Source organism: Malus sylvestris, chromosome 11 (genome assembly GCF_916048215.2).
Source record: "Malus sylvestris chromosome 11, drMalSylv7.2, whole genome shotgun sequence".
Lineage (NCBI taxonomy): Eukaryota > Viridiplantae > Streptophyta > Magnoliopsida > Rosales > Rosaceae > Malus > Malus sylvestris.
This window is the reverse complement of record NC_062270.1, coordinates 11,565,847-11,580,180: the sequence shown is the minus strand read 5'-3', so window position 1 is coordinate 11,580,180 and position 14,334 is coordinate 11,565,847. Positions and strand designations below refer to the sequence as shown.

Below are 14,334 nucleotides of genomic sequence, written 5' to 3'. Positions count from 1 at the left end.
TATTCCATGCATAATCCGACATGCAAATTACCTGTCATAACGTTGTCTTTAACTAAGGTAAATTACATGGAAACCTACACTTTACTGAAACCCTACTCAACCAAAACTAATTCTGATTAGTTTTTAATTAATGTTAATTAACTACGGGCCTGAGGACCAATATTATCCAAAAAGGTTTTGGTCGAAGAATGTAATATTCCAGCATGAAAATCCAAACAGGTATAGCTGTCTCGAAGTCTTTTTCTTTGGAGTTCAAACATTTAATTACGTAACACCTTCTTCTGGTTTAACTATCTCACGTAATGTGCATGGTTGGATGAAGATGTCAAACATAAAATACAAGCTGGATGGTTGAAATGAAAGAGTACATCAGGTGTGTTGTGTGATCATCATACATCACTAAAGCTAAAGAGAAAATTTTATAGTACGCCAATAAGGCCAACAATGCTTTATTACACGGAATGGAGTACCATGCCCAAAAAATGCGTGTAGTGGAGATGAGAATGCTTCGCTGGATATGTGGGCACACGAAAAATAACATAATTAAGAACGAGGATATTCAAGATTGTGTAGGAGTGGTCGCAATTGAATATAGGATGAGAGAAAATTGGTTAAGATGGTTTGTACATGTGAATTGAAGGCTTACAAATGGTCTGGTTAGAAAATGCGATTATAAGATAGAAACTCATGGCAAAAAGGGTAGATGAAGACTTATGAAGACTTGAAAAAAGACTTTAAGAAAAGACATGGAGTAATTGGAGTTAACATAAGACTTGGCGCAAAACCAAACGCTTTTTAGAATTCCTACCGCCGATCCATTTGGTGGATAAGGATTTGTTGTTGTAACTTTCTCATGTAATGTCCGCATCTGCATGAAAAATGCACATAAATAATGCCTCTCACACCATTTCCTATTCCATCTACAACTGTTTTAGGTTGATATTATCGTTGCTTCTTATTGCATTCCCTCGTTGTCCAAGGAAAAACTGCGCTTTCGATGGAGAAAGAACCCGCATTCACGACTTCTTCAACTCTGCAATTGCCTCCTGGTTTCAGATTCCATCCATCAGACGAAGAACTCATTGTTCATTACTTGCGAAACAAAATGATTTCGTATCCTCTTCCAGCGCAGTTGATCACGGAGATCGATCTGTATAAGTATAATCCGTGGGATCTACCCAGTCAGTACTGAAGCATTCACTCATTTCATTCCTCCATGGTTAATCCTTCGATTTGGATTACACAGTAATAGCCAAGTGTATATGTTTTATAATTGTTTGTTTCATTACTTGGTTTTTTGCAGACAAGGCTTTGTTTGGAGAAGATGAGTGGTACTTTTTCAGCCCGAGGGACCGGAAGTATCCGAATGGGGATAGGCCTAATAGAGCAGCAGCTTTGGGTTATTGGAAGGCTGCTGGAGGTGACAAGCCAATTCTCACTTCTTGTGGATCGGAGCTGATAGGAGTGAAGAAGGCTTTAGTCTTTTACACAGGTCGAGCTCCAAAGGGAGTTAAGACTGAGTGGCTCATGAACGAGTATAGACTGCTCGACAGTACGATTAACCCCTCAAGGTCAAAAGGTTCTATGAGAGTAAGTGGATAGAATGAGATACTGAGATTGCATATTATATATATGTATCTCAAAACGATGGAACAAACCAGTTAAAAGGCATACGCTTACTAATCAACCAATACATACTGTACATTGTTTCACAAGCGGGAAATGCTAGCATCAGTCGCTCACATGTCTGCATGCCTAATAACCATTGATGAGAGTAATCCCCACACCCATCAACTGTTTAGAGTCACCATACTCTACCAAATTATCGTGCAAACCTAGCTTTTCCCTTAGAGTTCAACATACTTGATCTTGCCTTGTACTATAACTATTGTGTTTTTTAAAAGTGAAACACAGATGGTAGAGGTACTAAACTTTTAACATCTTCAAGAACCTTGCTTCAGTCCATGCTTCGATTTAACTATTTAAGCCGTCTTCATTTTTTTTTTTTGACCTACGACTCAGTCAATTATCCAGTTCATACATCGACTTTGATCAAAACAATGTGACCAAAGGCAATAATATAAAAATGCTTCTTGTTGTATAACAGTTGGATGATTGGGTACTATGTCGAGTTCAACAGCGAGGAAACACAACAAAGAACACATGCAACGCTCAAGACATCTACAACACTGAATCTTGGAGGTGCCTACCAAAAGCTGGGCCGACACAGCCTACAGATCCAATCCATCGTGCTGATTTAATCACAGATTTTCTATACAAAGACTGTCGACTATTAGCTTTCATGCTCGCCGGTCAAGCTCCATCACCGATAGAGACCAATTCAAGTGCGAGCTTTCAAGGGAGCAAAGATAACTGTGAAGTCGGTTCAAATAATAAGGTAAAATCCACAATATCAATTTCTTCTTCGGGCATTAGTTCCACCCTAAAAAGGAAGATTAGAGAAGAAAATACAAAAGAAAGTCTCTTTCCACTGATAAATCTAGAAAGCAAGAACAAATATGGGAATGTTCTGCCTAGCAAGAGACTAGCAGCTGGCAATGTTGTCAACTGCTACATACCAAACGACTTGCAAAATGACATACCTAAAGCAAATCCAATGGTTCCTGCCAACTTTGAGGAGTTTAATGAAATGTCCTTCCTAGCTACGTACTTCTAGTAATGAAGTCTTTGATGAAAGCTATGTGGCTTGACGTAAGAACACATTCAGGAGGCAATAGTTTCAGGCTGTACAGCATGAAGTGTAAGCAAGGTGTACAAAGCATGGTATCGATTTGGCCTCCAGACTGGATGGTAAATATCAGTTCAATAATCTACATTTATTGCTAGTTAACTCTGTTTATGTCGAGAATGCTCTCCTGGTCGGGGATATTACCGCCCTCGTAAAAATGTATCTAGAGTCGCATTCCTATATACGAAAGTTTATGCTTGATCAAGGATGGGGATAAAAGAATGAAAATAAACACTTCTCGGATGCAATAATATGAATTGTCGAATACTTCAATAATATCAGTAATTATCATATAAGTTCAGTTTGTTTTCCTTTCATTGGGTTATAAATTCTTTTACTACTAACAGTATGGATTTGGATCAAGATAACTTTCTAACTACAGATTGTAAAACTATATAAAGTCAAATTGATGCTCAGTAAGTTCATTGAATGACAAGTAAATACATAAATGAACTCTAAACTACAAATTTTCCACATTGTTGGCAGAAAGACCACCATGATGAGCAAGAAACTATATATAATCATCTTCAAGTAGCTAGATTAGATAATTAACGTTGAACTTAAACGGAAAATGTTAAAGTGATACAAGCAAAGCCTTGAGAAATGGAAGAATATAATACCACAGCAGATATGGTCCGATAAGCTGCTGAAGTCCTTCTAAAGTAACTTCATCGCAGTATACTGCAAACAAAACAGTAGAATATCTCATTTACTCGAGGAAAGAAAAGTCTCCAATAAGAAAATTTGAACTAGTATCATATTTAAAGCATTCAGAACACGCAAAACCAATTCTTAGACAACCCCATGAAATAAATGTGGCCTAAAATGTTTTTTGAGTTATTTTGCGGAACACAAAACCAATTTGACAGAATGTTTAACTCTATGTTTCTTAGCATTTGGGGACTACGTACGAGTTTAGGTTTTTTCAGTAAAAAGACAGAGAGAATACTTACTTGTATAGATAGAAGGCAATTCCCAGAACAATACAAAGCAAAATAATATCAATGCAGAAATTTCGGCTCGACCTCACCTGCAAAACAAACCAAGTTTCTCATTATTAGAACCCTGCCTGTATGATGCAACAATTAAAACTGATCATTAAGGTAGGTACAATTACCTTGATTAGATTTTCCTTAAGCCTAACATTATTACTTTTTATGTCAGATGTAACCTTGTCCACCTGTAAAAGCATCAAAACTCCGTCACTAAGTAATGAACTAATAAGATCTTTGCAACATTATTCTCCCAGGTGTCACTGGAAAGATTAGAATTCTAGTTAGAGAAGAAAATCTCACCTTTGTATCTATCTCATCAATTAGTGGGACTTGTCGATCCATTTCCTGAACATATTGAAACAACGATCAATGTCTGAATTAGTCTAATAAGAAAACGAAACAGAGTTATGCGCATCAACCAACCTCATGCATATCATGGGCCAAATCTTTCAAAGTACCCAATCCTTCAGAGATGATATCTAGACCTTCATCCTGCACAAGTGAGAACTCATCAATCAAAATGACAGCAGTGATGTACCGCAAGAGTCACAAGCAACTGTCTGACAAAATAACTTTCTTTTGCCTCACAGAACATATGTAAAAGAAACTAAATTAATCAGGAACGTTATATGCCTGTTTCATTTTCCGCATTTCATACTCCTTCCTGAATTGACTCGATTCTTCAGTTTGCTGGAAAAATTCACTTTCAAGGTTCCCATCTGAATGGTAAGGAAACACATTAGTATTAATAATCTATCAAAAGGCCACATTCATTGAAAACTATAACACCAGAAAAATAAAAAAAGGAATAAAAATCATTGATTACCTGATGAATCAAATTTGATATTTTTATGGGATGCTGAAGTTCCCCAACCCCCAGCTTTTTTGGCTGCAGCTTCTGTTCCATCTGGAATCTCCTGAATCCTCTCAGGCAGTGTAAAAACCAGGTCACTACGTGGTTCTAGTTCTTCAGGGGATAGCCCTTTAACCTGTTATTAGACCGAAATATGAATCTCTTTAGAGATAATAGTGGTGATGAAAATCAATACTAACAAGTATGATCCAAATTCCCTTATGTTTATGTCGGTGTGCGTGTCTATAGGTCTAAGAAGTTCACGTAGTCACACTATGGTTTCCAAGTGATATACTAAGGCTATATGTTCGGCACACTCTTAGGGTATAGTAAGAACCATGCCTACGCCAATTCATGCTCTGGCGTTGTGGGAACGATATTCTCACGTAGTGCAACTCATAATGTACAATCCTATGTAACTCATTGTGTAGCTTTTGGATTTGGTCATGTTGGTTACATTTGCGCTTTCTATTGTCAAAGCGAATCCACTACAGCTACCAAAAAGTGCAGCGGAAACATCATAAGCGGGGTAAATGTTAGGAGGTAGTGTCAATGCAGGGTGAAACATGAACATGATATACGAAATGGTAATAGAGACAAGAAGAAATTAGCAAAAAGAAGATGATAGGCCCCTTTCAAAACATTGTATTTGCTCCGAGAATGCGGAGCTAGTAAAGCATGACAGAAAAAATGACCTCCTAAGAAACTCAGAGATGCAAGCCCATTTCAAGAAAAAGAAGCAAGTTCATGACAAGTCATCAGAGTAAAGAAGCTGATTGTTAGATTCTATGCAACCCCTTAAGAATTCATCGAAACGGGGTTAACCGTAGAGTCCAAACTCTTATGCCAATGGTCTCAGAACAGAAGTTGTATATAAAGGGGAAATGCAAGATCTCATGGAATATATCTACAGAGGTTACAGTTGTCTTGTTTTGCCTTGTCTCTAGCCAACCGTATTTGCTTCCACTCTGTCTTCCTAGTCTAGTTCCCTGTAGATTCTGCAATGTCGTTGACGATGATTGTTTTGTTCCTTTACTCCAAGAACCACACTCTTGTTTTGTTCATCTTGTGCATTGTTGATAGGCACACGAAACCATTGACCAGCCATCAGATAAGAACGTAACATCAATTTGGAAGTATTTTTTCTTTCTCACACTTTATCCGAACACAAAATCTCAATCTTACCAATCATCAATGACTGAATAGAAAATTTTCATATCATTTAAACCCACCAAATCTCTAATCACACATCGATCAAAATTTATGATTCGTCCACGGTAGGGTCTATTGAAGAAAGGATCATATATTTTTGGTAAGTATTCTTTTTTAGTCTTATCAATACACAAATTCGTTTGTTTTTAGTACATTCATAACAAAGACTTCCTTATCTAGAACAACATCACAAACTTTGTTGTTTTCACACCGGGAGGCTCTTAACAATATTTAAGTTATGAAAGAATATGAAAAAAAAAAAAAAAAAAAAACAAACAAACCTTGAATCCCGTTTGAGGAGGGGAAATTGATAAATATTTTTATGATTTAGAATTCTATATAATTTTATTATATATTATAAATAGAAAATAGAAATCTATAAACTATAGATTATATATATATTAGCATTTGCGAACACATGTTTTTAGAAAATGAGAATGAGAGAGAGAGAGAAAAGGTGGGGAGAGTGGGAGTTTTTTATTTTTGGTAATTTTTTTTTAAATTTTAATATTGGAGGTGTTTTAACATCATCTGTAGGTGAGGCTTCAATAAAAATAGTAAAATTTGAACCTGTGAAATTACATTATTGTCCATCAATTTTTTTTATTTTGTGTAATAGAATACTAAGTAGTCTTTTCACTCTCTTTTGGTTAACAAAGAAAGTTTCATTAATCAATAGATAGATATATATATATATATATATATATATATATATATAATTTAGAAAGTATAATATGTCATGTCATACGTTATCGTACAATAAGAAGCTAATATCATATAATCCTCTATTTCGTAAAAATAAATAAAAACCATATCTAATCACACATATTCCCTAAGTTCGTCTTAATTAATAAGTAAGCTTGAAACTTAAAAATAAAATAAAAATAGATGAATTGGATTCGTTTCACCTTTTTCAGAGCCAACTTGCGCAGCTTAGGAAGTTCCTCCATCAATCGAGCCTTGGTCCGACGAATCTCCACATACGTCGCAACCGCCACAGCCCGATTACTCTCCATCGCAGCCTTCTCGGCTTTCTGCACATTCAGATACAATCAAACAAACACCAAAACTCGTACATTTTCTCACCAACCAAACTCAATTAACAATATTGAATGAGGAAGCGGGAACTACGAACCAGATGAGCGGCTTGGATTTCGTCGTCGACGCGGGCGTAGTGACGGGCGAAGGCATCTTCTCCGGCGGGATTGAGGTCGCGGTGCTTCTCGACGTCGTACTTGTCGTATTTTTTGCATATTGAGTCGACTCGGGAGAGAATGTCGATCACGCTCATTTTCTTCGTTTTCTCTCGGAATCAAAAGAGAAGGTTGCTGATGCTGCGTTAGATAGAGAAAGAGGTAGGGGAGAGAGAGAGAGAGAGAGTCACGTCTCGTTCAGGCATTGCGCCTCTCTCTCTCTCTCTAACTCTCTCTCTTCTGTCTGCGCCTGAATTTTCGGACGGTTTTTTCCATTTTTGGAAAACCAGGGAGGAAGGGCACGACAGCATGGACCAGTTGGCCGTCTTTTTGGCGGGTACGCATCCAATTGGCTATTTCGGGTCCCCACCCTTTTTCCTTTTTCTATTATTTACTTCATTCCCTCGTGTGGGCCCATGACCAGAAAAGTCCTGTTTTCGAATCGCCTTGTTTGTTCCATTACGAAAAAAGAACATGGGCTGAAAATTTTAGTTATTGCGCAAGTGGCCTGTAACGTGGTTAGTTAAGACTAGAAGTCCTGTTTTCGAATCGCCTTGTTTTTGTTTTTGTTTTTGTTTTTTTGGTGAAAGGTTACTTTATTGTGTTTGCATAAGAGAAGACCTAAATACTAATATACAGACGAAAAAATGAACCCCCCCCAGTAACCAAGAGCCCAAACAACATTTTGAGCCCAAAGCAAATCATATACAACGAAGCAAACCCTAGCAGTATCAAACCACTGCCACCAATGAAAAGCCGCTTACCCACCAACAAAAACAAAGGTCGTCCCCAGCACACTCCTGAAAACAAGCTAAACATAGGTAGGCCTGGCATTTTGAACCCAACCCGTTAACCCGACCCGACCCAACCCGTTAATATTTGTATTTGGGTGGATGCTTAACGGGTCGGGTCGCTAACGGGTGAACCCGTTAACAACCCGTTAAATAACGGGTCACTTTGGGTCAACCCGTTAGACCCGTTAGGACCCGTTAGCACCCGTTAGTTGAGGATATTTTAGTAATTTTAGTAAAGTCTTAATAACAAAAAATAAACTTTATGCAAAAAAAAAATAATAATAATTGTTAACGGGTGAAACGGGTGACCCGTTAGCTTAACGGGTCGGGTTCGGGTGACCCGTTAGCTTAACGGGTTGGATTCGGGTAACCCGTTAACTTAACGGGTCGGGTTGAACCCGACCCAAACCCAATAAACCCGACCCGTTTACAGGTCTAAACATAGGCCCCGACACATAATCCCAAAACAAGGCTCCAAACACTGCCATCGAATTCCACAATAGTAGCAACCACAAATTGAAGGAAGTTAGCGGGAAGAAGCAACCCACTAGCAACACTGCCATAAAAGGCAAACCTAACGAAGGAGGTGGTGTGAACACCTGAGCAAAAGCTCTACGCACCTGAACACGTTATACTATTGTATTGTTTGTCAAAAAAGAAAAAGGACACTTCAGGCATTGTACCCATTGCGCCATATCACCCATACATAAATATGTAAGTAATCGTTGCCCGTTATTCAAAGTGCATGATGATTTTTTTTTTTGTAAACGCCAATAACTTCTCTCGTTTTTTCTTTGGCAAAAAACTTGGGGTTTGGTGGTCAACAATTGTAAAACTTTAATGTCAACGGGTGGATATCTCGTATCCAATACCTAGCAGTTCGTCATGCGAATCCTATAGGTCTCAAACAACTCGATTTTCTCTCATGAACTATTTGTGTCAATGGATACTAGTATGATCCAGCACTTGAGATAATGGGCGAAATCGAAAAAACAGATTCACAGGTAACCAAATTCTCAAGAGTCGGTACCAATTTTAAACGTAATCGCCTGCAGGCAGGAAAAGTAACAAACAAATTATCAATTGAAGAGTAACACAATTGATGAAGTAACCATCCAAAGTCCTCTCACTGAAAACGCTAGAGGTATAAAAGATCTTACACCTCTAGTGTTTCCTCATAATACAACCAAGTGTTATGCCAAGCACTCAAAAACTGATTCCACAAGTCAACCAGATTCTAATAAGCGACTGATACAAACTGAAAATATTAAGGCAACTCAGATGCAGGTACAAACACAACTAATTAACACATCTTGACAAATAAACAATATTGGCCAAGCGGAAATTGTTTTCCCAACTCTGCGAAGCAAAATTAATTTATATGTTTTCCGAACCTTCAACCTACAACATGTAGAAAGCTTCGCACACTCTTCTGCATCAAGACTGTGCGAAGCCAAAACAATTTTTGGTGTCTTATGACAAACTTCAACCACTCAAGCTATGTGCCCAAAGGAAAAAACTTCAACCAAGGAGCTTCGACCAAAAAGCTTCAACCAAGGAGCTTCAACCAAAACCCACAAGGAATAAATTTTACAAACAAAAAGCTTCAACCAAAAACTCAAAAATGCCTTCAACACTCTTGTTCAAGAGTGGAAGCAAAATCTATTTATGTGGTTTAAAAAGCTTCAACCACTCAAGTTATATACACAAACGAAAAAGTTTCAACCAAATTTCTCTTCTCACCAAGAAAGAAGGAATTGAGCTTAAGAAAAAATATATATTTGGGCTACATCCAAAAAACAAAGGAGAGAATTTTTTAAGTCTTTTTTCTTCAATGACTCAGGAAAATCAAGCCACCTCCTCTAGCTATTCTCCTCATTTGAAAACTTGGGGGGACTCCCACTATATGCTACTACACTTCAGCACTCGGAAGTTTCGTAATTAGTCAAGGACCCAGATTTTGCAACTCCCCAACTAAGAAGTTTTCCTCACTCGGGAACTTAGGAGGGCATGTTTGTACCATACTTCACCACTCCCGAAATTGCCGAGCACTGGTCGACTCAATACCTTCAGGAACTCACTTAAAGGTTCATGCTGAGGCCCCTGCTAAAGCACACGAGTTTCTCTCAAATCAAGAGACCAATCACAACACGACATGTGTTAACGTCAGAATAAAGCTCTTAGAGTCCCACATCGACCAGGGAGGGAAGCCAAAGACTCTCCTCAACTATAAAATGAGACATTTCTTCCTACAATAAGGGACTAATGTCATTGGAACCTACTAATGATGATTATGCTTGCAGCTATGTATTGTGTAAACTCTTCACCATTAATGAAAACTCCTTTGCCTCATGGATGTAGCCAAACTTAAGGTGAACCACATACATCTTGTGTTGCTTCCCTCTCTATCTCTTTACATATTATCATTACCAAGTGACTGGAGCAACCGTGCGAAGGTCACAAACTTGACAGTTTACGTTGTTCTAGAGTCCATCCGATTTTGTGCATCAAAAGGTGCTATTGCTATATTGATCCACGGATGGCTAATCCCCTTCACTAAATCCTAACAATCAATTGTATTTTGATTCAAATTAAAAATGATACCATGAAGGAATGTAACTTTATACCAAAAGTAATCAGTAGTTGTCTTCCAAATCTCAACTATGTGTCAAGAGTGTAAAATTTAACCAACAAACTTTACATAGTTTGCAACATATCACAAAACCAAAAAAGTCTACAAAACAATGATCTCTAATATTAAACATAAAGCTCACCTCATTCTAAAATCTTTTTTATAGAACGATCAAAGCAAATAATATCACCCTTAGAACACATACTTTAACTTTAACTTCTCTGCATCAACAGATATTCTATTTGTTTTGTACTCAATGAGCAACGTCTGTCGCAAGTGGCCCTTTACCACAGTGGTGGAAAGGAGTTGAGCCCTTGCATGGTAGCGTGTGTTCAAACCCCGTCGGTGGCTAATCTAACACTTAAATCTAACAAAATCTATCGTTTGACCCACCCCAAAAAAAAAAAGCATCTGTCAATATACTAAACTACTGAGATAGGGAGGGGATCGACAGTTATGAAATGCGGAACCCTGTGGATAAACTGAGCCCCAGTCCAAACTTGTGCAATCCTTCTAATGAAAATATTAACAGAAATGGGCATTCATTCTGTAACAATCTTATGAAACCCTCTAAATAAACAACCTGATACCTTCTAATCAAAGTCCCAGTCATGGGCAGGAAAGAAGCCTAGTTATTGTTGGTTACAAACAAACCCTTCACATTTGTTGATCATTCATCAATTCTTAAGATTTCACCCCAAATGGATCAAGGGCATGTTTTCTGAGCATACATCAGTAGTCAATCCATTGCAAAGGAATCCTACTTATTTTCTGAAGCAGCTATAATTAGCGGAGATTATATAGCAGATAACAACCATCTTTCCGCATAAAAGAGATGCAAACAAAAGGGAGATGCTTTTGTGAATCAAACAGGTTTATATGATATTATCAACTCGGTCAAGAACAAAGCACCAAACAAGGAACATTTCAGCAAAAGAGGGCTTGTACGCAATCACTAAACATCTTTCTCTAAAGGTTCTATTCCCTTTTACTTTGGATGCCCTTTTTTACCAATTCCAATTCTTATTAGCAAAAGTCTACTCACTTTATTTAACTATGAATTTCCCAAATTTGCAAAATTCAGTTTTCCGTTATATCTCCAAAATTTCAACAAAATCAAAACTATTGGATCCTCAAATTCTCAATCATTCAATGTAAGACTTCAAAATTCAAGGCTAAATGTCACTTGATTTCGATCCAAACACAATCCAAGATCTAACAGATCCAAACTTTAAACAAAAATTGAAACCCTAAACATCAACCCTGCAAAAATTTACAGAGCATAGCGAAAACAAAACATTCGTCTCATTGAATTACCGATTAAGCTCCGAATGCGAACCCGATTCGAACCAGGACCCAGAATTCAAGCTCCGCCACCAGATCGGTGGAGGTACAGCTTGCCGAACACATGAAGAGCCGTGACGAAGCCGATGAAGCAGAGGCTCATGACAAGGACAACAGTCGGGGTGATCTTCAAGCCAGGAGCGTCGTCCGTGTAGAATCTCAGCATGTTGTTTCCGGCACCGGACCCGCCTCCGCCTCCGCCGATGCTTCCGGAGCTGGTGGAGCCTCCAATACGACGACGACGCATTCCAGCCGTCGCGGCAGCCGAGCCCCTCGGAGCCATGACGCCGGGGCGCGAGGTCGCAGAGGACGACGTCGCTTGCGACTGAGATGAACCTCGAGCCATTGTTAGGACAACACGAAGAGAGCGTGAGCTGCGAAGAGAGAGAGAGGGCAATTGGGCAAATGAAGAAAATGTACGGAGCGTAATTAATATGGACAAAAATATGATTAGGGAGTGTATTTATTTCTTTAAGCTGAAATATGGTTGGGTTAGTTAAACTGTGACGTCGAAAATAAATATGGACCGCCTCGGGAAAGACACTCCAATTATGTAATTTTTGGAATACTAAATTTTTGCAAACAATGTAACGTGTTACAAATAAAAATAAATAGGTTAATTAATACTTAACTAATAATTTAATTATTAACTACCACATCATATTATTTACAAAGTTGAGAAATGCTATGGGACTCTAAAAAAGTGGGACTTGTCATAAACTCTCTATCATTTTATAGTTTAACGTTATTTCTCATGTCATCATTATAAAATATTATGCCCAAAACATGATGTGACAGAGAGTTCATAGAGAGTTCAATTTAGAGAGAGTTTCCTTAGCATTTTCTCTACAAAATTTGGTCTAAAAAGCTGGTCTCCTAACATGACCATGGTTGGAGAGTGCATTTTCCTCACTACCCTATTTATATTGTTAGATGAATTTAAATTTTGAGATTTGTGTAGTAGACTGACACAAATCTTAAAATTAAAAACTAACGATGATAAATGGGATGCGAGTATCACCATCACTTGAGGGTGATGAGCAAAAATATTCACATTATTGGATACTATTGACACTCCACAAATTAATTATGGACTTCTTATAGGAATATTTTTCTTTATAAAGTATTTGAGTATTAATAACAATTTCCTAACTACTTGATTGAATAATAAATCGATCAAATTATGGTCAAGCCACATTTGTATGTGCTCAAAATTAGAAAGCTAGTAGGCGATAGTGCCAGGTTTTAGGAGAGATTTTTCTCTATATTTGGAACATGAATTGGTACACCATCCATTATAATATTAGCGGAGAGAAGTTTATTTTTTCAAGTATTTCTCCATTTATGTTATGACGTAGTGTACCGATCCATGTTTCGGATACGCTATATAATCTCTTAAGTTTTAAGGGTGATTTGAGGTGTGTTAGTTTGATCCAACTTTTACCTGAATGTATTGGTTGGGTCGATGCCTCATACTCGCTCATGTCTTATAGCAGACACGCAAGAGAGCGTATCAAGAGACAAGTATTTCAACGGGTCAAGACACTACAACAAAGGTGTGCCACCAAACTTCTTACTTTTCTATTGGATCAAACTCTCAACTTTGGGGAGTTCGTTCCCCTTTTCTAAATTAAGTTATCCATCTGAGTCTCAATCTACTCTGGCTTTGATACACAACATTTTCCGTAGGAAGAAAAACCCTTTTTATCAATGCTAATAGTTTGTTTTAATTTGGATCGATATTGACGACAAATAATTAAATATCGAACTCATCATAAATGCACGGATTGGTGAGCCATACATGGATATACCAGCCTCCTCACAGTCGAACTCATCACAATCCGAGATGTTTTGTCGGAACCCAACACCATGTCAATACTTAACCCGTTACCGGAATATCACGAAATTTGTCAACAAAAAACTACTCATACACAATAATGATAGTTCTCTTTCACTACCACCAGCGAAATGTTAAAAATTTACAGACTTGTTCCTAGAAAAGAAACCCAAAGAACAAAAACCATCATGCGCACACACACAGATGGACCTTTGATTCACTGCTTGATTTTCCTCCAAAATACCCCTAAGCTATATGCAGGCGCTGCTGGGACGAAAAGATGGACCATGAACAGCACGAAGACGCCGCCTGGTGCGCTCTTTCGGGTCTTTCGGCTCCTCCTCAGTGCCGATGTAGTGAGCCACCGTGGCTGTCACAAGCACAACTCCCAAACACAAGACTGCATAGCACTGCCTGGCCAACCTTCCGAAAAGCCCCTCAGCTATATCTAGGGGTGGGTTCGGTTTTTTGCCAAAACCGAAATTTCGGTTCGGTTCATTTTTTTTTCGGTTTTTTTCGGTTCGGTTTCGGTTTCGGTTTCGGTTTTTTGTTTTGTTTTGTTTTTTCAAAAAATGAAAAACATTTAAATTTTAAATTTTAACATATCTAACACAATCGTAACATAAGCATTCTAACTAGAATCAAAGACAATGAAAATAAACATTTAAAGTTGAACTAAAATCATCAATCAAGTCTTCCAAAGTCCAAACTAACAACCTCACAAC

The 14,334-nt window shown here is 38.0% G+C and overlaps 3 protein-coding genes across 6 annotated transcripts; 1 reads left to right on the top strand and 2 right to left on the bottom strand.

The window, feature by feature from the left end:
* The first annotated feature begins 997 nt into the window (after positions 1-997).
* Positions 998-2,677, top strand: LOC126590231 (NAC domain-containing protein 2-like). The gene is made up of 3 exons (XM_050255739.1): positions 998-1,181; positions 1,304-1,590; positions 2,108-2,677. The coding sequence occupies exons 1-3, from the start codon at positions 998-1,000 to the stop codon at positions 2,675-2,677; spliced, it is 1,041 nt and encodes a 346-aa protein (XP_050111696.1).
* LOC126589547 (syntaxin-71-like) lies at positions 2,062-7,264 on the bottom strand. Of its 4 annotated transcripts, XR_007611857.1 has the most exons (11): positions 6,945-7,264; positions 6,718-6,843; positions 4,571-4,733; positions 4,378-4,463; positions 4,168-4,236; positions 4,045-4,089; positions 3,867-3,929; positions 3,703-3,779; positions 3,370-3,430; positions 2,604-2,745; positions 2,062-2,373 (listed from the first exon to the last, which is right to left on the bottom strand). XR_007611857.1 is itself a non-coding variant. In XM_050254873.1 (10 exons), exons 1-9 carry the CDS (start codon positions 7,098-7,100, stop codon positions 3,418-3,420), a joined length of 798 nt encoding a protein of 265 aa, XP_050110830.1. In that variant the 5' UTR covers positions 7,101-7,264; the 3' UTR covers positions 2,062-2,373; positions 3,370-3,417. The 4 variants fall into 4 exon arrangements, 3 of the variants coding, with proteins under 3 accessions (XP_050110830.1, XP_050110831.1, XP_050110829.1); XM_050254873.1 differs by lacking the exon at positions 2,604-2,745; XM_050254874.1 differs by lacking the exons at positions 2,062-2,373; positions 2,604-2,745 and adding an exon at positions 2,778-2,926.
* Positions 7,265-11,558: 4,294 nt separating this feature from the next.
* On the bottom strand, positions 11,559-12,218 carry LOC126589548 (protein transport protein Sec61 subunit beta-like). Its single transcript, XM_050254875.1, has one exon. It carries the CDS (start codon positions 12,116-12,118, stop codon positions 11,792-11,794), a length of 327 nt encoding a protein of 108 aa, XP_050110832.1. The 5' UTR covers positions 12,119-12,218; the 3' UTR covers positions 11,559-11,791.
* Between the last annotated feature and the right edge of the window lie 2,116 nt (positions 12,219-14,334).

Bases quoted from the DNA above. Each gene is read 5' to 3' on its own strand.
- LOC126589548 (XM_050254875.1), bottom strand. From the start codon at position 12,118: ATGGCTCGAGGTTCATCTCAGTCGCAAGCGACGTCGTCCTCTGCGACC.
- LOC126589547 (XM_050254873.1), bottom strand. From the start codon at position 7,100: ATGAGCGTGATCGACATTCTCTCCCGAGTCGACTCAATATGCAAAAAA. The intron at 6,844-6,944 runs GTTCGTAGTTCC...CTGAATGTGCAG, and splicing joins AAATCCAAGCCGCTCATCTG to AAAGCCGAGAAGGCTGCGAT. The intron at 3,780-3,866 runs GTAATTGTACCT...TTTGTTTTGCAG, and splicing joins TTAAGGAAAATCTAATCAAG to GTGAGGTCGAGCCGAAATTT.
- LOC126590231 (XM_050255739.1), top strand. From the start codon at position 998: ATGGAGAAAGAACCCGCATTCACGACTTCTTCAACTCTGCAATTGCCT. The intron at 1,182-1,303 runs GTCAGTACTGAA...GGTTTTTTGCAG, and splicing joins TAATCCGTGGGATCTACCCA to ACAAGGCTTTGTTTGGAGAA. The intron at 1,591-2,107 runs GTAAGTGGATAG...GTTGTATAACAG, and splicing joins GGTCAAAAGGTTCTATGAGA to TTGGATGATTGGGTACTATG.